Source organism: Coenobita brevimanus, chromosome 28, assembly GCF_032717465.1.
Source record: "Coenobita brevimanus isolate Jiangsu-jjx chromosome 28, ASM3271746v2, whole genome shotgun sequence".
Taxonomy (NCBI): Eukaryota; Metazoa; Arthropoda; class Malacostraca; order Decapoda; family Coenobitidae; genus Coenobita; species Coenobita brevimanus.
This window is the reverse complement of record NC_136981.1, coordinates 37,702,424-37,726,734: the sequence shown is the minus strand read 5'-3', so window position 1 is coordinate 37,726,734 and position 24,311 is coordinate 37,702,424. Positions and strand designations below refer to the sequence as shown.

The following is a 24,311-nucleotide window of genomic DNA, read 5'->3' as shown; positions in this document are numbered from 1 at the left end:
GACGAAACATCCTGTGACTCATGCAGGATGCCGACTTCCTTTCAGGTCGTGAGGCAATGCTCGTCTGGGAGTGTGTCTGTTTGTGCTGAAAGACGGAAAGATATATCATTGTTAGGAAGGTACGAAACTCAGAGGATTAAAAGATGTGAAATGCATATGGTTGAAAGATGTGAAAGTCATGTGATTGTTAGAAAGATGCCTCATATTAGTGTTGAAAATATGTGAATTTCTTGTGACTGAAAGATGTGAAATTCATGTGATTGAAAGATGTGAAATTCATGTGATTGAAAGATGTGAAACTCATGTGATTGAAAGATGTGAAAGTCATGTGATTGAAAGATGTGAAATTCATGTGATTGTTTGAAAGATGTGAAATTCGTATGATGCAATTGTAATGTGTTAGGAGAAATACATTGAGGTGGTTTGGTCATGTACTGAGGATGGAGAGTGAGAGACTGACAAGGAGAGTGTATGTGAGTGAGGTGGAGGGAGGAGAAGGAGGGGAAGTCCAAGGATGGGATGGAGGGATAGAGTGAGAGGTATATGAGAGAGGGGAGTGTAAGTACTTTGAGGTGGTTTGGTCATGTATTGAGGATGGGGATACGTTTATGTGAAGCTACAGAACATAGTGAATGTGTTTGGCATATCCAATAGAGCCAGGATTCCGGGGGCTTGAATGATGAGTGAATGGAAGCATGGCCCATTGGATTGGGCAAATTTGGGCTGTTTGGACATTGCTACTCCTCACCTTTGCCTAGGGTGGGAAAGGAGGTCTGGATGATGATGATGATGATTATGTAATATTGGCCTTGTTTCCACCTGCTCACTGACCTGTTTATGATAGAGAAACATACATTATAACCTCTTCAGGGTAGTAGGTTAACCTGTCTATCTATATCTGTCTGTCTATTGCCTGCTGCCTTAATCTCATAATTTCTCTCTCTCTACCATAAAACAGAACAGTACTTTTTTCTTGACTAGCATTGCATTAAACCTCGAATTAACGCGTGTGTTTTCTTTCAGCGTTTACCTTCGGAACAGCCAACACTGGAGGGACCACGACAGGAGGCACAGGTGGGTGGTGAGGCCTGGCACTGCTCAGACGTACAGAAATGACAGTGATGAGGTGGATGTGTAGTGCGTCCTTGAATGTCAGGCTTGGGGGGGCTAGGTTTACAATGGAAGAGTTGAGAGGAAGGATGGGACTGGAGTGTACCGGTGCTGTGATGGGAAGGGGTAGATTGAGATGGTTTGGACATGTGGAGAGGATGCAGGATGACAATTGGGTGTGGAAGATGAGAAGTGTGAATGTCGAGGGTAGAGTAGTGAGAGGCAGACTGAAAAAGACAGGGGATGAGGTCATGGAGTGTGACCTCAGGGAGAAGGGACTGAATAGGGAGGCTGCCAGAGATCGAGCAGCATGGAGGTCCGCCATTAGGTGACCAAGGCTGATGCATGGAAGCAAGTTGGAGCCTTTATAATTGAAGAAAAGAAATTGAATAAAAATGAATGTGTGGCAGTTCATGTGTTTCCTACCCAGTTTTCCCCAACCTGGTGTGAACTTTCCCCCTCCCCATCATGATTGCTGAGTTGTAAATAGTAATACTGTACTAGTCATGGAGAAGTGCTATGACTGGGATGTGAAATAAACTGCAAGAGGGTAAAATGGACCAAGTTAGTGTGAAAAGGGTATAGTTTTTGTTTTTAGTGCCAGAATATGCTGTTGTACTCATTTTCAAACGTGCTTGAAATCCCGCCTCAGGGGGGCCATTGGACATAGCAGACTATTGGCTTTATCGGATCAGGCTTCTCCCCAGTTAGTTCATTATGGGGAGATTTTACTGTATTGTATGGAGTGGAGAGGTATATGAGAGAGGGGGGTGTGAGCTGGGAGCAGGGCAGTGAAATGGCAGGGGATAGGACAACAGGGAGGCAATTTGTTTGTGGCCACCCCTTATGGGATTAAGGTGTTTGGCAATAGATAAATAGATAGATAGTATATACATAAATTTCACACAGTTTTATCTATGATTTAGGAATGAATCTTCTTGGTTGCTAGTCAAATTTTCCCTTCCATCTGACTGCACCTGGCTATTGAATGTCAGATGTGATTAAACCCCCTCTGCTGGATGTAGTTGTACAGTATTTTTATTTATTTATTTTTCAGGCTTTAGTTTTGGTACTGGAAACACAGCAGGCGCCACACCCGGAACTTCAGGTGAGTGGATGAGGGTGGGATGAATATGCGATGGTGGTGGTGGTGGTGGTGGTGGTTGTTGTTGTTGTGATGGACCCAGGCTTATTATAAATTTGAACCACCATCACCACTGCCAACGCTGCTGCTGCCTCCCCCCCCCCTTTGTGTGTGTGTGTGTGTGTGTGTGTGTTTTGACATGGTAGGTGGGGGTGGCCATCATCTACTCACTCAGTGTAGTGCTGCCTTATGATCTCAACGCTGAGTAACAAGCCAAATGATTTCCTGTGCACCAGGAAACCATTTACTACACTGAGTGGTAACCATATAATCAAGTTATGGCGCTTGGTGGTTCAGTGAGTATTTAAGGTGCTCCTCTGTAGGTTTATATCCAAGGGGTGGTTTAGGTTTATTGCTCACATAATGCCATTCAGGGATGAGTGAGGCTGGTCACTCTCATCTTAAATGTCAGGACCAGCTTGCCTACCCCAGGGCTCTTACGCTTCTCATGGGGCAACACAGGATTAGATGATGAATTAATGAATGAGTGACACGAAAAGGACAGACTGACAAATGAGGAATTGAAGGAATGTAGTGTGGATGTTATACATAGTGTTTGGAGAAATACATTGAAGTGGTTTGGCCATGTGGAGAGGATAGAGAATGAGAGACTTACTAGGAATGTGTTAATCAGTGAGGTGGAGGGGCAGAGAGGATGGGGTAGACTGAAGATGAGGTGGAGGGATGGAATAGAGAGGTCTAGGAGAGAATATGTGGGTGAGATGGAGAGGCAGAGAGGGAGGGGTAGACTGGGGATGAGATGGAGGGATGGAATGGAGAGGTACTGTATATGAGAGAGGGGAGTGTAAGTTAGAAGAGGGCAGCAAAATGGCAGGGGAGAGGATGACACAGAGGCAATTTGCATGTGGCCACCCCTTATGGGATTAAGGTGTCAGGCTATAGATAGATAAATAGAAAGACAGATAGATAGAAAGATAGATAGGTAGACAGACAGAAAGATAGACAGACTGGCCTTTTTCTGTGATACCTCTGTACTTGGTTGTTTCCTTCCGTACTAAGCTGGTCATTTTGTCGTGTAGGTTTCAGTTTTGGCACCAGTGGCACCGCACCTGGTACGAGTGGCGCATCAGGTGAGTTGCTGGTGGTGTAAATGCCTGGTGGTCTAGTGTTTAAAGAGTCCCATGCAGACCGTGTGTACGAGGGGTGATTGTTAAGTTCACAGTAAGTAAGATAAGAGCAAACCCCATGAGAAAATAATAGTCGAATTGTGCCACTATAATAAGACCATGTGCCATGTGAGCGGAATCAAACATAATGAAATTACAGTTTAAACAAATACACATAAATCATTCGCTGACTGTTGTCCGTACGCGTCCAGTTGAGACTTGACTTAGTTTTGTTATCAGTGTCATTCAGGTTTATCTCTGATAATTCAAAAGGCACATATTTATCATTGAAGATATCATCGCTTTAATTTGTATCTGTATAATCCGGTATCGTACAAATAAATGAGTTTTGGTTGGAATACAGAATCAGTTTGGTGCCGTTCAAACACGACGGGAATTGACCAATCACCGCCTGAGAGCATCACACAGTGTTACCAATTCCACCTGTCCTCAGCTGGCAAAATCGGTGCATTAGACTCCTTGAAACTGACTAACGTAGTGTGTACTACTACTACTACAGCTACTACTACCACTGCAACTACTACTACTACTACTACCAGATATTATTTCCTCCCACAGGTTTTAGCTTTGGCGGTGGCACTGGAGTGCCGACAGGAACATCAGGTGAGTGGATGGCTTTTGAATTGTAATGGTGGTCCAGTGGGTTCAGGTGCTCTGTTGGGGTTTGTATCTGAGGGTTGGTAGGGGTTTATTGGCTCATTTAATTAGGTGGTTATTTACATAGGTCTCTCTCTCTCTCTCTCTCTCTCTCTCTCTCTCATGATGATGATGATGGTGATAATGATGATGAGGATGACAATGATGATGATGATTGATGATGTCGATGATTGATGATTGGTGCTGTTGATGACAATGATGATAATATTGATGCTGTATTGAAATGTTGCACACTATATAACACTGCAATCTTTTATCTCTCCAGGCTTCAGTTTTGGTAGCACGAACACAGCCACCACCGCCCAGTCGACAGGTGGGTGTTGGGGTCATGGGGTGGGCAGAGGGTAGGTCACACCAGGTCAGGTCAGGATGTTCTGTCTCCTTCCTTCATTGTCATTGTGGTAGGTGATGGCAGCTTCATCCACTCACTTTATGTAGTGCTGTCTGCTTCTCTCTTCGCCTTTATCATTCTACTTCTGTGCCTGTCTTCGTCTTTTCCTGTTTCTTTCATCCTTCCTGTCACCTTTTCTTACTCTTCCTTCCACTTCAGGTGGTTCTGCACTGACAGGCCTAATGGTGTCCTGTAACCAAGGAAACCATGTACAATACTGTATGGTAACTGTGTAACCAAATAATGGGGTGATGTGGAGCCTGCTATGGTGTCACTATTAGCTGGGTGGAAAGATGGAAATGTGGCATCCATCCAGGAACCAAATCTCCACACACTTTGCTGCATCTCACTGTGGTCCACCATGGGGGAACATTGGTTCACTGCAGGGACACTTCTGCTGGGGCAGTTTTTTGCATACAGTTGATAGGTCTTCTTGACCAGACAGGCAGGGTACTCAGCAACAACATTATCCTTTTTGGTTTTACATATTATCCATGCAGAATTGATCAGGCAGGCTCACTTGATGTACTCCTTATACTCTGACTTGGCATAATAATGCCATCTCTTCACCTTGAATGCTGAGTTGCGACAGTAAATTAACACTATGATGTTCATCACAAACAGGCACTATGATAAGGATGTACAGTCATAGCATTATCTTTTTCTCCATTGAGCTATTGTCATCCCTTTTCTGTTTAGCTGTACCGTACTGGTGTTCTCCGTCTTTGTTATTGATGTTGTGTAACCCTCGTCTGTCAGGCTGAGCAGACCCATTAGCCATGGGTAAGCAGTTACTTCTGTGGGGCTGTCCTACAGGTATAGTACAGTACATACAACATGTAGGGATTGGCACCTCCATGTAGTAGACAGCCTCCCACCAAGTTTGGACAAGGATCCTTCCCTTGGTGAGGTGCAGGGAAGTAGGAGAAGGTTTGACCCTCTGGTGGATGCTGCAGTTGCTCTACCCAGGGTGCACAATGCCACCACATGTAGGCCCCTTCAGTGCCTCAGTCTTTCACATCCTGTATGTGGTTGTCTAACTTACCTTCCTCAGTCTGTCTATCCATTGTTTGTGTCTCATAAGGGGTAAAATGGAATGGCCTGTCACCCTCATATTCTTTTCTTTGCAGGCTTCGGTTTTGGGAGCAACACGTTCGGGACGACAGGCACCCAGCCGTCCACAGGTGAGGTGTTGCTTGTAATCCGTGTTCACTTGTTTGAGAGGAGCATGTAGCGTTATGTGGAGAGACTGACTGACAAATGAGGAAGTGAAGGAGCGTTGTGATGTGGAGGTGGATGTGATAGAAAGCTTTAAAAAAAATACTTTGAGGTGCATTGGCCATGTGGAAGGATGGAGAGTGAGAGACTAATGAGAAGAGTGTTGTAGTGACTCACCACAACACCAATACACTGTTCTGTGAAGTCTGAAGTACACAACACCAATACACAACACCAATACACTACACCAATGCACTACACCAATACACAACACCAGTACACTATTCTTTAAAGTGTGAGATGTTAGAGAATAGAATTTGATCTCTCTCCTGTGTCTGCCACCCATCATTTCCACTCACCACAGTGGTTCAGGTACAAATGATCATGTGTGTTGACTTTTTTGCTGTACCAGAATTCTCTCTCTCTCTCTCTCTCTCTCTCTCTCTCTCTCTCTCTCACTCAGTCTGTCTGTCTCTGTCTCTGTCTCTGTCTGTCTCTCTCTCTCATGTCAATAATTGATAACCATTCATTCCAGGTTTCACATTCGGAACCACACCAGCCGCCACATCCGCCACACCATCCCGTAAGTGGTATTAATCCATTGTCTCATTCGTGTACGTGGAGAGGAGAGTGAGAGACTAACTAGGAGAGAGTGAGTGAGGTGGAGGGGGAGACTAAGGATGAGATTGAGGGATGGAGTAGAGAGGGGGGTGTAAGTTGTAGGGATGGAAAGTGAGAGACTAACTAGAAGAGTCTGTGAATGAGGTGGAGGGGGAGACTGTAGATGAGATGGAGGGATGGAGTGGAGAGGTATATGAGAGAGGGGGGGTGTAAGCTGGGGGGAGGGCAGCAAAATGGCAGGGGACAGGGCGACCTGGAGGCAGTTTGTTTGTGGCCACATATTATGGGATTAAGGCATCTGGCTCTAGATAGATAGATAGATAGTTAGATAGATGGACAGATAATTTGATAGATTGATTGATTGATTGATAGATAGATAGATAGATAGATAGATTTGTGTATGTAAGGTTCTGGGTTATGGAGGCTCCCGAACACCTGTTCCTAAGTGATTTATTTTTTAATATGGCTGGTTAATTTCCTTGGATGTTAGTTATGCACAGTATGGCGATACTGGAAGGATTATATAACACAGAAGAGGGCAGTAAGACGTAATAAAGAAAATAAATCACATAGGAAAAGGTGTTAAGGAGCGTCCTCAACCGATAAGAATACAAGTCCTGGTCTTTTTGTTTTGCACGTTTTCTTGTTGGTGAAAGAAGCCCCTAACACCTTTTCCTAAGTGATTTATTTTGTTTATTACTTCTAAATGCCCTTTTTCTGTGTTACATTAGTCCTTCCAATATCGCCATACTCTGCATAAATAACATACAAAAGGATATTAGCCAGCCATATCCAAAAATAAATCACTAAGGAAGAGGTGTTAGGGAGCTTCCTTACTTGATGAGAATGACAAAATGATCTGTTTCTTATACATCTAGTTTTATATGGTGACTGCCTGATAGATAGATAGATAGATAGGTATAGATAGATATAGATAGATAGGTATACAAATAAATAAATAGATAGATAGGTATACAAATAGATAGATATACATTGATAGATTGGTGTAGAAAGAGGTAGATAGACAGGTATAGAAAGAGATAGATAGACATAGATAGGCATTGAAAGAGATAGATAGATGGATAGATAGGTATAGAAAGAGATGGTTAGTTAGATAGATAGATAGGTATATATAGAAAGAGATAGATAGATAGATAGGCATTGAAAGAGATAGATAGATGGATAGATAAGTATAGAAAGAGATGGTTAGTTAGATAGATAGATAGGTATAGAAAGAAATAGATAGACGGATAGATAGGCATTGAAAGAGATAGATAGATGGATAGATAAGTATAGAAAGAGATGGTTAGTTAGATAGATAGATAGGTATAGAAAAAGATAGATAGATAGATAGATAGATAGGTGTATATAGAAAGAGATAGTTAGATAGATAGATAGGTAGGTATAGAAAGAGATAGTTAGATAGATAGGTATAGAAAAAGATAGAGAGATAGACAGATAGGTATATATAGAAAGAGATAGAGATAGATAGATAGATAGGTAGACAGATAGATAGATAGATAGAGTATTCCAGAAGATTGCCTGGAAGTGAGAGAGCACAGATTAAATATGCATGATCAGGCAAATTCCTTAACCCATTTCTTTTAAGTGAACCCAGGGCAATAGATCTGCCTGTGTGTGTGTGTGTGTGTGTGTGTGTGTGTGTGTGTGTGTGTGTGTTTTTATCGTCCTCGGCAGGTGTTGTTTTAATTCGTATATATATATATTTTGCAGCATTTGGCTCCACCTTCGGCACTGCCAACCCAGCAGCCTCCAGCACAGGGACAGGTAAGTTGATAATAATAATAATAGTAATAATAGTAAATGTAATATTAACACAGAAGTAGTAGTAGTAGTAATAATAATAATAATAATAATGACAATAATAATAATAATAATAATAATAATAATACAGGTAATAATAATAATACAGTAATAATCATAATAAAAGTACAGCCATAATAATGATAATAACAACAACAACAACATTCATAATAATAATAATAATAATAATAATAATCAGGTTTCATATTCCAAGTCTGTTTACAGTGTTTGGTGGTATATTAGTAGTTCTTTACATCTGAATTATTTTTCCCCATATCATTAATTTGTGTAGAGATAAATGGTGTATAGGTTATAGTTATTTATTTCAGTAATTAATGTGTTAGGTGGTGGTGACCGTCATCCACTCACTTGATGTAGAGCTGCCAATTTCTTCCTTCACCTTCATCATTCTTTCCACCTCTCATCCTCTTTCTTACCATCATCCACTCACTTGATGTAATGCTGCTTGCATCTTCCTTTATATTTATCATTTTGTTTCTGCCCTCCTCTCTTCCTCTTTCATACCATCATCCACTCACTTGATGTAGTGCTGCCTACTTCTTCCTTCACCTTTATCATTCTTTTTCTGTGTCTGTCCTCCTCTCTTCCTATTTCTCCCATCTTTCCTGTCACTTTTTATTACTCTTCTTTCCTTTTCAGGTGGCTTTACATTGAGTGACAAGCCAGATGGTTTCCTGTAAGCCAGGAAACCATTTACAACGCTGGGTGGTAACCATATAACCAACCCATGGGTGTTCCCTACGTGTCAACAAGTGGGTTGGCGGAGGGTTAGTGCCCCTCCCTGTAAAACAACTAACTCAAAGACGAATGTCCACCCCTAATGGGATTATAGCGTCTGGCTGTAGATAAGGAGATAGATAGATAGATAGATTGGTTGATAGATAGATAGGTAGATAGATAGTTTTCCATTACTGACTGAAATGAGTGATAGACAGTCATAAATTGAACAGCCAGCCTCTCTCCTTCCTACACTTGCATTATAATATTCAAGACGAGGGAAGCAAATTGTATAGTAAAACCAAAGGGAAATATTCATAGAGTTGTAAGGAAGTTGAAAATATTGAGAGTGGAGAGTGAGAGACTAACTAGGAGAGTGTGTGTGAGTGAGGTGGAGGGGGGAGAGGGAGGTAGAGAATGAGGATGAGATGGAGGGTGTAAGTTGGAGGGATGGAGAGTGAGAGACTAACTAGGAGAGTGTGAGTGAGGTGGAGGGGGGTGGACCAAGGATGAGATGGAGGGATGGAGTAGAGAGGTATGTGAGAGAGGGGGGGCATAAGTTGGAGGGGTTGAGATTGAGAGACTAACTAGGGGAGTGTATATGAGTGACATGGAGGGGGCAAGAGGGAGGGGGAGGTCAAGGATGAGATGGAGGGATGGAGTAGAGAGGTATGTGAGAGAGGGGAGTGTAAGTTGAGGGGAGGGCAGTGAAATGGCAGGGGACAGGGTGACATGGAGGCGATTTGTTTGTGGCCACCCCTTACATGATTAAGGCGTCTGGCAGTAGGTAGATAGATAGATAGTGTTTGAAGTAGATAAATGTTGTGTGAAAATAGATGTAATATATAAAGTATGGTACCTGATGAACAATGTTACAATCTTTCAGTTTTGTCATAAAGAACAAACGTACAATATCAACGACCATCCATCTTTTTGCGGTGTTTGGGAAATTGCTTATTATTTTCCTCGTTTCCTGCTAAATCATACGTTTTTTTGTTTTCATTTATAAAGGCTCCAACTTGCTTGCATGCGTCGGCCTTGGTCACCTAATGGCGGCTCTTCACGCTGCTTGATCTCTGGCAGCCTCCCTATTCATTCGCTTATCTCTGAGGTCACACTCTATGGCCTCATCCCTGGTCTTGTTTGATCTGCATAACATTTTTCAGCTCCCTGTCATGTTGTTTTTGGTTTTTCTTGGAGGGAACAATTTTGTGGGCTCATGGCCTTTGGTTCCTTCTTTCTTGCATTAAATAAAAAGTATGTGATAAGTCAGAGCTATTTTCACTCAATATCTTTCTATTCCAAGCACAATTTATGCCAAAAGTGGGGAAAAAAAGTCAGTATTTTCAACTTCCTCGGATCCCTTACTTGTGGGTAGTTAAATGCAGTTTGGCTGTTCATACGTTATTCTCTTTGCTTTATTAGACTAACATTAATGACTGTGCCCTTTACCTCATCACTTGTTCATCTCAGCTCCCTACTAACATCTGTACTGCATCATTTGTTCTCCCCAGCTCATTACTAACATCTGTACTGCATTACTTGTTCTTCCCAGCTTCCTACTAACATCTGTACTGCATCATTTGTTCATCCCAGCTCCCTAATAACATCTGTACTGCATCACTTGTTCTTCCCAGCTTCCTGCTAACATCTGTACTGCATCACTTGTCTCTCTCAGCTCCTACTAACATCCCTACTGCATCACTTGTTCTCTGCTAACATCTGTACTGCATCACTTGTTCTCTGCTAACATCTGTACTGCATCACTTTTCTCTCCCAGCTTCACTCTAACATCCATACTGTATCACATGTTCTTCCCAGCTTCCTACCTTCCTACTAACATCCTCACTAACCTCACCTTCAGCTCCCTACTAACTTCCCAGCTTCCTACTAACATCCTCACTAACCTCACCTTCAGCTCCCTACTAACTTCCCAGCTTCCTACTAACATCCTCACTAACCTCACCTTCAGCTCCTTACTAACTTCCCAGCTTCCTACTAACATCCTCACTAACCTCACCTTCAGCTCCCTACTAACTTCCCAGCTTCCTACTAACATCCATACTAATCCTACCTTCAGCTCCCTACTAACTTCCCAGCTTCCTACTAACATCCTCACTAACCTCACCTTCAGCTCCCTACTAACTTCCCAGCTTCCTACTACATCCATACTAATCCTACCTTCAGCTCCCTACTAACTTCCCAGCTTCCTACTAACATCCTCACTAACCTCACCTTCAGCAGGGTTCGGTGGCTTTCTCTCAAACTTTGGTGGGGGCCCCAAGCCACCTTCCTTTGGCCTGGGCACCCTCGGCAGCAGCACCACTAACACATTGCCGGGAACCTCTTGTGAGTACGAACATGCACTCTCTCTGCTTTGTTTTCATGTGGTGGCAGTGGATGGCTCTCATTTTAAATACTCTTTTCACTCTAACTTGGCCCTCTCACACCTTCAATACTCTTTTCACTGTAACTTGGCCCAGATTTGTGTGTGTGTGTGTGTGTGTGTGTGTGTGTGTGTGTGTGTGTGTGTGTGTGTGTGTGTGTGTGAATTTGTTTTTTTTTTCCTGGCACCCTCTTCTATATTAATATTGGTAAATGTGGCCAGAAGCATAGAAAAGGTTGGGGACCATTGCCCAGACTTCATATATATCCATTAACTGGGCTGACAGGCCATAGGGAGCATTGTGAGGTAAAAATAAACTTGACTATACAGGATTTTGAATTTGAATTTGTCTCGCTGTTGTCTGTTTATCTTGAATTTGAATTTGTCTCTCTCTTGTTTTTGTTTTTTTCTTGGAGGGAACGCTCATGGGGGCTCCTGGCCTTTGGTTCCTTCTTTCTTGCATTAAAAAGAAAAAAAAATACAAATATCTACTACACAAGAGACCAGTGATACAAGAATGGGCAATTTAAACTGAAATTTGGTGATGCCAGCAGGGTCTGTTAACTTAACCCTATTTTTACCATAAGTTATGTTCTCCGTTATACCAGTTGCTCTCTCTCTCTTTCTCCTGTTAACCCAACCCTATTTTTACCATATGTTATATACTCTATTATACCAGTTGCTTCTCTCTCTCTCTCTCCTGTTAACCCAACCCTATTTTTACCATAAGTTATATACTCGATTATATCAGTTGCTTCTCTCTCTCTCTCTCTCTCAATCCATTATATGAGTTTCCACCATCCAAGCTGTCTTTCATTAACAAATCCCACTTATATAACAGGACTGGCTTTTCTCTCCTTCTCTCTCTCCTTCTCGTATTTTCGTCTGTCAAGAATTCTTACTAACACAGCTTCCTATACTTCACTCACTTTAACTTGGCCCAGAGTCTCGTTTGCAGCTTATTTCACATAGAATTAACCATTACTCCCAGTCCTTCATTTATGCAACAGGTCAACTCTGGAACTGTCTCCCTCTGTCTGTATTTCCTGCTTCCTATGACCTCCAGTCTTTCAAACGCAGTGTGTCCAGGCATCTCAAAATGAACGCATCTTGAATTTGGCTCTCCTTTGTATTGTTTTTGTTTTTTTCTTGGAAGGAATGGTTTGTGGGCTCCTGGCCTTTGGTTCCTTCTTCCTTGCATAAAAAAAAAAAAGTTAATTGGCAGTTATGAGCACAAACTATCTTTAAATCAGAATGTAGTGTCCAAAAGCTATGTGGAGATGTAATATAGTGAAAAGAAGAATTGTAATGTGATAGAAGGCATTAGGAGAAACACATTGAAGTGGTTTGGCCATGTTTATTATTATTATTATTATTATTATTATTATTATTATTGTTATTATTATTATTATTATCATTATTATTAGTTATTATTATTATTATTATTGTTATTATTTTATTACTGTTATTATTATTGTATTATTATTGTTATTATTATTATTATTTATTATTATTTTATTATTGTTTTATTATTATTATTATTATTATTGTTATTATTATTATTATTTTTATTATTACTATTATTATTATTGTTGTTATTATATTTTTTTAATGTAAGATACATAAGTAATGTGTATTTTTTTTTGGGGGGGGGGTGATGATAGTGATGATGATGATGCCTTAGAGTGAGAGAGAAGGACTGGATGATAATGATGATGATGATGATGATGATGGATGCCTGATGGTGGGAGAGGTGTGGATGATGATAATGATGATGATGATGATGATGGATGCCTGATGGTGGAAGAGGCAGTGTGGATAATGATGATAATGATGATGATGATTTTTTTTCCCTCCAGGCTGGAACACGAACCAAGCCAAGCCCATCTTTGGCTTTGGCACGCCCACCACTGGCTCGTCAGGCGGCTTTCTGCTGGGTTTTGGGTGAGTGCTGGGCCATATACTCCTTTCACTCTAATTTGGCAGGGAGTATTGTCCTTCTGTGGCCTATTTCTCGTAGTTTATGGGGGCTCCAACCTGCTTGCATGCATCTGCCTTGGTTACCTAATGCCAGCTCCACACTGCTCAATCTCTGGCAGCCTCCCTATTTAGTCCCTTATTGAGGTCTTTTTCGGTCTGCCTCTCCCTCTACCTGACCATGAGAAGGGCCTGGTCTGACCCGAGTGAGGCGGTGTGTACCACAAGGGGGCGCCGGATCCCCACACGGTGTATGTACTGTACTGTACCTGTAGCACGGCCCCACAGAACCAGTTGCTGACCTGTGATTGACGGGTCTGCTCAGAAAAACATTGGGATTAAGCAGTAACAACAAATACTACTACTACTACCACCACCACCACTACTACTACTACTACTGCTACTATTACTACTACTACTACTACTATACCTTCACTACAACTACTACCAATACCAGCACCACAACTACTAAGTAAATTAAGAATATTTTTGTATTTATCCAATATTGTTCACCACATATTTGTCACCATGGAATACCGTCAGTAAGGTTGGATGCATTACAGGCTTTAGAGATATATGAGAGAGGGGTGTGTGAGCTGGGGGGAGGGCAGCGAAATGGCGGGGGACAGGGCAGCATGGAGGCAGTTTGTTTGTGGCCACCCCTTATGGGATTAAAGCCTCTGGCAATAGATAGATAGATAGAAATAGATATAATTATCTATAATGTCTTCTCCCTATATTTTCAGAAACAAGACGTCTACAGGCTTTGGCACGCAGGCTGCAGGTGGGTTGTTATGTGATGTGTAGTTAATATGAGGAGGGAGGGGGAGACCGAGGATGAGATGGAGGGATGGAGTGGAGAGGTATGTGAGAGAGGGGGGGTGTAAGCTGGGGGAGGGCAGCAAAATGGCAGGGGACAGGGTGACATGGAGGTGATTTGTTTGTGGCCACCCCTTATGGGATTAAGGAGTCTGGCAATAGGTAAATAGATAGATGGATAGATAGGTGATGATGTACAGGAGCATTGTGATGATGATGTGGGTGTGATTGAAAATGTTGAAGAACTTTGAGATGATTTGGCCATGTGAAGAGGATGGAGAGTGAGAGACTGACAAGGAGAGTGTATGAGAGTGGGTTGGAGGGGGAGAGCATAAACATTTCCTACACACGGCTCTCTCATTTCAAATTCCTTGGCTCTCGGCATTTACCCTTCCGTGGCGAGAGAGAGAATATTTTCACACCGTCTCTCTCACATTTCAGACGCCAGCCAGCAGCAGCAGGCAGACCAGTCCCTCGCGCTGCACCTGGCCATCTGTACCCCATCGTACTTCAACAACGAGAATGATGAGTTGCTGCGCCGATGGAACCAGCTGCAGGCCTTCTGGGGCGCCGGCAAGGGTTAGTGACTCTCTCTCTCACTCTCTATGTCTCTGTCTGTCTCTGTCTCTCTGTCTCTCTCTCTCTCATATATTTCTCCACACCATCCCTCTGGGGTGCCGGCAAGGGTTACTGATGGGGTTGGGTGTTTTTTCTCTCTTTCTCTTCACTTTTTTTTTTAAGTTTTGTGTGTGTGTGTGTGTGTGTGTGTGTGTGTGTGTGTGTGTGTGTGTGTGTGTGTGTGTGAAATACCAGTACACAATCTAATCACAGGACAGTATGTATTTTTCCTGCCATTCTTGCTGCCACCAAATCATTGTATTCAACTGAAGCATTTTTTTAAGGATGAAGAATTTGCGGGAGGGGGGAGTGAGTTGGGGGGAGGGCAGTCAAAGGGTGGGTGACAGAGCAACTTGGAGGCGTTTTGTCTGCAGCCACCCTTTTGCGGGATTAGGGCGTCGGGCTATAGATAGATAAATAGATAGATAGAATTTAGTCCAGCCTTCACTCTCCCCTTCACTCCAGTTTGATAATCGGAACCTCAACAGGCCATATTAATTGTCCATAATTTGTCCAGGCATCTCAAATGAGCAGATCTTGAATTTGGCTCTCTTTTATTTAGTTATTTTTCATTTGCATGGTAGATGGTGGCAGCCATCATCCACTCACTTGATGTAGTGCTGGCTACTTATTCCTTCACCTTTATCATTCATTTTCTGTGTCTGCCCTCCTCTCTTCCTATTTCTCCCATCTTTCCTGTCACTTTTTATTACTCTTCTTTCCATTTCAGGTGGCTTTACATTGAGTGACAAGCCAAATGGTTTCCTGTAAGCCAGGAAACCATTTACAACGCTGGGTGGTAACCATATAACCAACCCATGCGAGTTCCCTACGTGTCAACAAGTGGGTTGGTGGAGGATTAGTGCCCCTCCCCGTAAAACAGCTCTCTCAAAGACAAACAGCCCCCCTTATGGGATTATGTCATTTGGCTATAGATAGATAGATAATAATACTGTACTAGTCATGAAGAAGTGCAACGACAGGAATGTGAAATTAACTGCAAAGGGGTGAAATTCTGGGCCAAGTTAGTATAAAATGAGTATAGTTTTCATTGTTAGTTGTAGCATATGCCGTTGTACACATTTTCAAACATGTGCCTGAAATCCCACCTCAAGGGGGGACCATCGGATATAACAAACTGTTGGCTTTATTGAATCAGGCTTCCCCCCAATTAGCCCATTATAGCCCGGGTCTACTGTTGAATCAGGCTGCCCCCCAATTAGCCCATTACAGCCCGGGTCTTTTTTTCTTTTTTTTAATGCGAGGAAGAAGGAACCAAAGGCCGCAAGCCCGCAATTATTGTTCCTTCCATGAGAAAAAAACTACAAGAGAGAGCCAGATTCAAGATCCGGTCATTTTGAGATGCCTGGACACACTGCATTTGAAAGACTGGAGATCATAGGAAGCAGGAAATACAGACAGAAGGAGACAGTTCCAGAGTTAATTAGGAAATACAGACAGTGGGAGACAGTTCCAGAGTTGACCTGTTGCTGTATTGTGAGTTGTTTACATTACAGGCTAGTACAGTTCCAGAGTTGACCTGTTGCTGTATTGTGAGTTGTTTACATTACAGGCTAGTACAGTTCCAGAGTTGACCTGTTGCTGTATTGTGAGTTGTTTACATTACAGGCTAGTACAGTTCCAGAGTTAATCAGGAAATACAGACAGAGGGAGACAGTTCCATAGTTAAGCAGGAAATACAGACAGAGGGAGACAGTTCCAGAGTTAAGCAGGAAATACAGACAGAGGGAGACAGTTCCAGAGTTGACCTGTTGCTATATTGTGAGTTGTTTACAGGCTACTACGCGCCCAACATGCCGCCAGTGGAGTTCACCCCAGAGAACCCCTATTGTCGGTTCAAGGTGGTCTGCTACGCGCGCATCCCCAACTACCACAACGAGAAGGGCGTGGTGCAGCTCGTCCTCGGCAAACCCCTCGCGGAAGTGGAGTGAGTCTTGCACCAGCGTTTTTTATGCCTATATATTTATTTTATATTTTTTTAATGCGAGGAAGAAGGAACCCAAGGCCAGGAGCCCATTTGTGTGTGTGTGTAGTCCTTCCACCTCCGCTTCTGCTCGATCTCTGGCAGCCTCCCTCTTCCGTCCCTTATCCCCAGAGCACGTAAACAACAAATTCTGTCGACCCTAAACCCGCTCTTCCCTGGGTATGAGGTAGTGGATAGATAGATAGATAGATAGATAGATTGGAAGACAGATAGATAGAAACAGATTGGTTGGTAGACAGATAGATAAATAAATTGGTAGACAGATAGACATAAAAATAGACACTGCATAGAGGTTGATAGATAGATAGATAGATAAGTTGGTAGACAGATAGATATAAAAATAGACACTGCATATAGTTTGATAGATAGATAGATAGATAAATACAGTACGCTCTTAAATAATCCGATTTCCTTACCTTATCGGGAGAGCACATAAACAATAGATAGATAGACAGACAGACAGACAGACAGATAGATAGATAAGTAGATAAATAAATTGGTAGACAGATAGACACAATAATAGACACTGCATATAGGTTGATAGATAGATAAACAGATAGATAGATAGATAGACATAGATAGACATATAGATAGATAGACAGATAGATAGATAGATAGATACACTCTTAAATAATCGTCTGTCCTCACCTCATCGGCAGGGCACACAAACAGCAAATCATATCGACCCTAAACCCGCTCTTCCCGGGCTATGAGGTGGTGGTCGAGGAGTTGTTTACCTCCGACGCGGCTGACAAGACGAACATCCGTCTCTACGTCCAGCAAACCCTCCCTAGTGGTAAGGACCGTCACCCCTAACACCTCTTCCGTAGTGGTTTATTTTTGGATATGGCTGGTTAATGTCCTTTTGAATGCTGTAGTAATAGTAGTAGTAGTAGCTCCCTAACACCTCTTCCTTAGTGATTTATTTTTGGATATGGCTGGGTAATATCCTTTTGTACGTTATTTATGCAGAGTATGGCGATATTGGAAGGATTTATGTAACACAGAAGAGGACAGTAAGGTGTGATAAACAAAATAAATCACCTAGGAAAAGGTGTTAGGGAGCCTCCTGAACCGATGAGAATATGGGCCATAGATAGATAGATAGATGGATGGATAGATACATAGATAGGTGGATGGATGGATGGGTAGATAGATAGATAGATGGATAGATAGATAGATGGGTGGATGGATGGATAGATAGATAGATAGATAGATGGGTGGATGGATGGATGGGCAGATAGATAGATAGATGGATGGATAGACATAAATTCTGTAGTTGGAAAGCCAAGTTAATTTTATCCTTATATTATTCTTCATTAAATAGCATTCTGATTATTTATTATTATTATTACTATTATTATTATTATTATTATTATTATCATCATCGTAATTATCGATGTACTGCTGCTTTGGGTGTCTGCCCTTTCCTCTCTTCCTTCTGTCCTCTTCTGTCTTTCTTTCCTCTTCCTTCTGCCTGTAGGTGACTTTACACTCCCTCTTCCGTCTTTCTTTCCTTCATTCTTTCCTCTTCCTTCTGCCTGTGGGTGACTCTGCACTGAGTGACAAGCCAAATGGTTTCCTGTACACCAGGAAACTATTTACTATGCTGGGTGGTAACCATATAACCAAATTATGGCACCTGCTGGTTTAGTGGGTAATTAAGGCGCTCCAATCGGATTGAGCCTGTGTGGGTTTATATCCAAGGGGTGGTTGGGGTTCATTGCTCATGTAATGCCACTCAGAGATGAGTGAGGCTGGTCACTCTCATCTTAAATGTCAGGACCAACTTGCCTAGCCCCGGGCTCCTACGCTCCTCATGGGGCAATGTAGGATTGGATGATGGATGGATGGGTCATTATTATTATTATTACTTTATTATTATTATTATTATTATTCCAGGAGAAAAACAGCGGGCCACAGCCACGGACATCGCACAACACATGCTGGGCCCGACCAACGCACAGACCCTCAAAGTAAGCAGCTGGCAAGGCTCCGATCACCTCCCCCTTGGTGACTTAGTTTTGACCCTCACACATTCCTTGGTGTGATCTGTGAGGAAGAGGTCTGGATGATGATGATGATGATGACAGTGATGATGATGATGATGACAGTGATGATGATGATGATGATGATGTTGATAATGATGATGATGATGATTGACGATGATGATGACAATAATACTGATGATGATGGTGATAATACTGATGATGATAATGAACATTAGGTATGTTTTTTCTTGCATTCTTTTCCACAAAATTCCATACATTCTACTTGGTACATTTCCTTCATTCTTCTCTCTGTGCTCATTCCATTTCATTCCTCGTCATTCTTCATTTCGCCTTCCCAACATACTTTTCATTCTCTTCATTCTTTCCTCTAAATTCTCTTCATTCTCTTTTATAGATTCATTCCATCTCCTTCATTCTTTTCTCTGGATTTTCATCATTCTGTCGTTTCGCTTATACTTCCTTTCTTCTCCCTGTTCTCTTCTTTACATTGTATCGTATTGTTTATAAAGACTCCGGTGTGCTTGCATGCGTTGGCCTTGGTCACCTAATGGCGGCTTTCCATGGTGCTTGATCTCTGGCAGCCTCCCTATTCAGTCCCTTATCCCTGAGGTCACACTCTATGACCTCATTCTAGGTCAATTTTGGTCTGCTTCTCACAGCCCTACCCCCATCATTCACATTTCTCACTCTCCACACCCAGTTGTCATCCTCCATCCTCGCCACATGCTCAGACCATCTCAGTCTACCCCTCCTCATCACAACACCTATACACTCCAGTCCCATCCTTCCTCCCAACTCTTCCATTGTAAATCCAGCTCCCCCAGGCCTTGCATTCAAGGACACACTACACATCCACCTAATCACTGTCATTTCTGTACATTTGAGCCTGGAAATATCCTCTTCATTTACTGCCCAGGTCTCACTACCATACAGCATTACACTCCTAACACATGCCACATACATTCTCTTCAGCATTACATTCCTAACACATACCACATACACTCTTTCAGCATTACATTCCTAACACATACCACATACACTCTTTCAGCATTACATTCCTAACACATACCACATACATTCTTTCAGCATTACATTCCTAACACATACCACATACACTCTTTCAGCATTACATTCCAGACACATGCCACATACACTCTTTCAGCATTACATTCCTAACACATGCCACATACACTCTTTCAGCATTACATTCCTAACACATACCACATACACTCTTTCGGCATTACATTCCTAACACATACCACGTACACTCTTTCAGCATTACATTCCTAACACATGCCACATACATTCTCTTCAGCATTACATTCCTAACACATACCACATACACTCTTTCAGCATTACATTCCTAACACATGCCACATACATTCATTCAGCATTACATTCCTAACACATGCCACATACACTCTTTCAGCATTACATTCCTAACACATACCACATCCACTCTTTCAGCACACCATTCCTAACACATACCACATACATTCTTTCAACATTACATTCCTAACACATACCACATACATTCTCTTCATTCCTCGCATTCCATTCTCTCCACTCTGCCCTAGCATTCCTCTTTGTTCCAGTGGCTTTCAGTCCTTGTCCACTCTTTGCAGAACTTGTGTATTCAGGATGTGATTCCACTCTTGAGTCTGACTGAGGCGCAGCTGAAAGAATACTTGGACACTCCACAGCGAGGTGGGTGTACAGTAAACCATCTACGTCTAGGCCAGTAAACCACCTAGGCCAGTAAACCATCTAGGCCAGTAAACCATCTAGGCCAGTAAACCATCTAGGCCAGTAAACCACCTAGGCCAGTAAACCATCTAGGCCAGTAAACCACCTAGGCCAGTAAACCATCTAGGCCAGTAAACCACCTAGGCCAGTAAACCATCTACATCTAGGCCAGTAAACCATCTAGGCCAGTAAACCACCTTGGCCAGTAAACCATCTAGGCCAGTAAACCATCTAGGCCAGTAAACCACCTAGGCCAGTAAACCACCTAGGCCAGTAAACCACCTAGGCCAGTAAACCATCTAGGCCAGTAAACCACCTAGGCCAGTAAACCATCTAGGCCAGTAAACCATCTAGGCCAGTAAACCACCTAGGCCAGTAAACCATCTAGGCCAGTAAACCACCTAGGCCAGTAAACCACCTAGGCCAGTAAACCATCTAGGCCAGTAAACCATCTAGGCCAGTCTATCTATATATCTGTCTATCTATCAATTGCCAGATACCTTAATCATGTAAGGGGTGGCCACAGACAAATCTCCTCCATGTCATCCTGTTCCCTGCCATTTTCCTGTCCTCCACCCACCTCACATCCCCCTCTACCACAAATCCCAGTGTTCCCTTTAGAACAATTTATACATGGAGAGAGAGACTAACGAGGAGAGTGTATGTGAATGAGGTGGAGGGGGGGGGAGAGGGAAGGGAAGGCCGAGGAAGAGATGGAGGGGTGGAGTGGAGAGGTATATGAGAAAGGGGGGTGTGAACTGGGAGCAGGGCAGTGAAATGGCAGGGGACAGGGCGACATGGAGGCAATTTGTTTGTGGCCACCCCATACAGGATTAAGGCATTTGACCATAGATAGATAGATAGACAGACAGACAGACAGACAAATAGATAGACACAGAGAGAGAGATAAATAGATAGATAGATAGATGTCTTGTATTCCAGTCCAGTCCTTCCTTTCCTATCATTGCCTTGTTTGTGGCCACCCTTCATATGATTAAGGCATCTGGCTGTAGATAGATAAATAGATAGATAAAGAGAGAGACAGACAGATAGATAGATAAATGTCTTCTACTCCAGTCCAGCCCATTCTTGTATTTCCAGGCATTGACCCAGCGTTGTGGGAACAGGGCAAGAGGGAGAATCCGGACCCCAGGAAGTTCTTCCCTGTTGTAAAAGTTGGCTTCCAGGAACTACAGAACCAGTTTAAGTGAGTACTGCTGGTGTGGAGAGAGAGAGAGAGAGAGAGAGTTTGTTTTTGATGTTGAGTAACCCTGGTCTGTCTAGATGAGCAGACCCATCAGTCACAGGCAAGAACCCCCCCCCCTCCCCTTCCTGCATGGCCGTCCTGTGTGATAAACCAGTGTTCCCCTTGGCCATAGATAGATAGATAGATAGGTAGATGGATAATTTACAGTGTCTTATCACAGCAGGACATGGGGAAGAGTGTGTAGGTTTGTTCCTGGGTGGATGCCACATTTGTATCTCCACCCAGATAACTGTGGCGTCTTAGTAGGTTCCACATCAACCCGTTGTTTGCTTATATGGTTACCACCCAGCATTGTAAATGGTTTCCTGAGTTACAGGAAACCATGAGGTGTGTCACTCAGTGTAGCATTACCTAAAGGCAGCACTACATTGAGTGAGTGGATGATAGTCACCCTTCCTAACTTCTATGTTATAATATACTGTTTGAACATTAAGTCTTGTTAGTCATTGGGTTTATGATAGATGGTTTGGGCGTGTGGAGAGGATGGAGGATGACAGTTGGGTGTGGGAGGTGAGGAGTGTGAATGCCAGGGGTAGGATTGTGAAAGGCAGACCAAAGAGGACCTGGGATGAGGTCATAGAGTGTGACCTCAGAGATTAGGGACTGAATAGGGAGGCTGCCAGAGATCGAGAGTGTGGAGAGCTGCATGCAAGTGTGCTGGAGCCTTTATAAATGATACAGTACAACAAACCAGTCATTAAACAAAGGAGCGTTGTGGTGTTGATGTGGATGTGATAGGAAGCGTTATGAGGAACACACTGAGGTGGTTTGGCCATGTGGAGAGGATGGAGGGTGAAAGACTGACGAAGAGAGTGTACTGTATGTGAGTGAGGTGGAGGGGGGAAGAGGGAGGAGGAGACCGAGGATGAGATGGAGGGATGGGGTGGAGAGGTATATGAGAGAGGGGGGTGCGAGTTGGGAGCAGGGCAGTGAAATGGCGGGGGACAGGGCGACTTGGAGGCGATTTGTTTGTGGCCACCCCAAGCGGGATTGAGGCGTCTGGCAATAGATAGATAGATAGACGAGAAACCAATAATTAAAACACAGGGATTACTGTCCAATGCATCTTTTTCTCCCTGTGCCAGGCTTCAGGAGCAACACGCTGAGATGCTACAGACCAGCATGAAGGATATCATGGACGACATCACCCAACTGAGACACAAGCAGACCATGGTGAAGGCAGCCATACAGAATGCCAAGTGGAAGCAAGCCAGCCTCACCAGGAGAGTGCTGAAGGTGGGGGCGGGTGGTGGCTTGATGTAGTGCTGCCTACTTCTTCCTTCACCTATATCATTCTTTTTCTGTGTCTGTCCTCCTCTCTTTCTATGTCTTACCATCATCCACTCACTTGATGTAGTGGTGTCTACTTCTTCCTTCACCTATATCTTATTTTCTCGGTGCCTGTCCTCCTCTCTCCTATTTCTCCCATCTTTCCTGTCACTTTTTATTACTCCTCTTTCCTTTTCAGGTGGCTTTACATTGAGTGACAAGCCTAATGGTTTCCTGTAAGCCATTTACAGCACTAGGTGGTAACCATATAACCAACCCATATGTGTTCCCTGCATGTCAGCAAGTGGGTTGGCAGAGGGTTAATACCCCTTCCCATAAAACAAGCTCAGGCTAACGGCCACCCCTTACGGGATTATGGTATATATCTGGTTATAGATAGATAGGTGTGGTTTGTAGGATGGGGTGGAAGAGGGAGGCCTTCATGTGGTGGCACTGATAGGTCTGGGAAGTGGAGCTGCCAGGTTATACAGATGGCCCTCATCCTCCCCTGAAAGTGGGATGATGAACAGTGGGAGAGGGATACCTTTGGCCAGCACTCCACTGGGTTTGCAGTCTAATGAGCATGGGAGGGGTTGCAACTACTACTGTCTGTGGTCACCCCTTATGGAATTAGGGCAACTGGTTATATAGATAGATAGACATTTATAGAACAGCTTAAAGACTGGCTGTGTGGACTTCATACTGGGCTGTGGCTGTTGTTAATACCTCAGTAATTTCCCCTCCACAGCTGGTGTCTGCACAAGAAGTTGAGAGGAAGAGAGGAGTGCCGCTGGACCAGACTGAGGAGCAGATACGCATGAGGTTGGAGGACCTGTACATGCAGCTGATGCAGCCCACACAGTACAGGGTAACCAACACTTACTCACCACTTTGTACTTGACATTTTATCGCCTTCCATGGGGTTGTATTACTGTATCTACATTTTTGAGGTGCCAATGAGGAGCCTGCATGTGGTGGAGCAGCTGTGGCATCCATCCAGGAGCCAAACCTCCCCATATTTCCCTGCACCTCACCATGGGAAGGCCCTGATCCAATCCTGGTGATGTACTGTCTACTGCAAGGGGACATCAGATCCTTAAACTGTGTATGTGCTGTAGTGTACCTGTAGGACGGCCCCACGGAACCAGTTGCTTGCCTGTGTTGATGGGTCTGCTTGGCCACACAGACCAAGGTTAAGAAAGAACAACAGCAACTTACATTGTGTCAGTATTGCATGTGGGAGTCAGGTCTGTGGCTGTTACTCATCTCCGATTTCATTCATTATCTCTTTAACCCCATGAGTTTGGCGGTCTAGTTCATTTCAGTTTTGCTGCCGTAGTTCCACATGATTGTATTTGACT

The 24,311-nt window shown here is 43.2% G+C and overlaps 1 protein-coding gene across 1 annotated transcript in view; it reads left to right on the top strand.

Moving 5' to 3' along the window:
- The window catches only part of Nup54 (nuclear pore complex protein Nup54), a 43,212-nt gene that overhangs the window by 17,281 nt on the left and 1,620 nt on the right, over window positions 1-24,311 (top strand). The window contains exons 3-18 of the mRNA XM_080268638.1: window positions 1,024-1,074; window positions 2,168-2,218; window positions 4,325-4,372; window positions 5,581-5,634; window positions 6,204-6,251; window positions 8,024-8,077; window positions 13,097-13,181; window positions 13,961-13,998; window positions 14,475-14,612; window positions 16,449-16,599; window positions 17,316-17,452; window positions 18,559-18,632; window positions 20,294-20,375; window positions 21,516-21,621; window positions 22,767-22,917; window positions 23,699-23,818. Of these exons, the coding sequence (XP_080124764.1) occupies window positions 1,024-1,074; window positions 2,168-2,218; window positions 4,325-4,372; window positions 5,581-5,634; window positions 6,204-6,251; window positions 8,024-8,077; window positions 13,097-13,181; window positions 13,961-13,998; window positions 14,475-14,612; window positions 16,449-16,599; window positions 17,316-17,452; window positions 18,559-18,632; window positions 20,294-20,375; window positions 21,516-21,621; window positions 22,767-22,917; window positions 23,699-23,818 (1,388 nt within the window). The remainder of the gene's footprint in view (window positions 1-1,023; window positions 1,075-2,167; window positions 2,219-4,324; window positions 4,373-5,580; window positions 5,635-6,203; window positions 6,252-8,023; window positions 8,078-13,096; window positions 13,182-13,960; window positions 13,999-14,474; window positions 14,613-16,448; window positions 16,600-17,315; window positions 17,453-18,558; window positions 18,633-20,293; window positions 20,376-21,515; window positions 21,622-22,766; window positions 22,918-23,698; window positions 23,819-24,311) is intronic.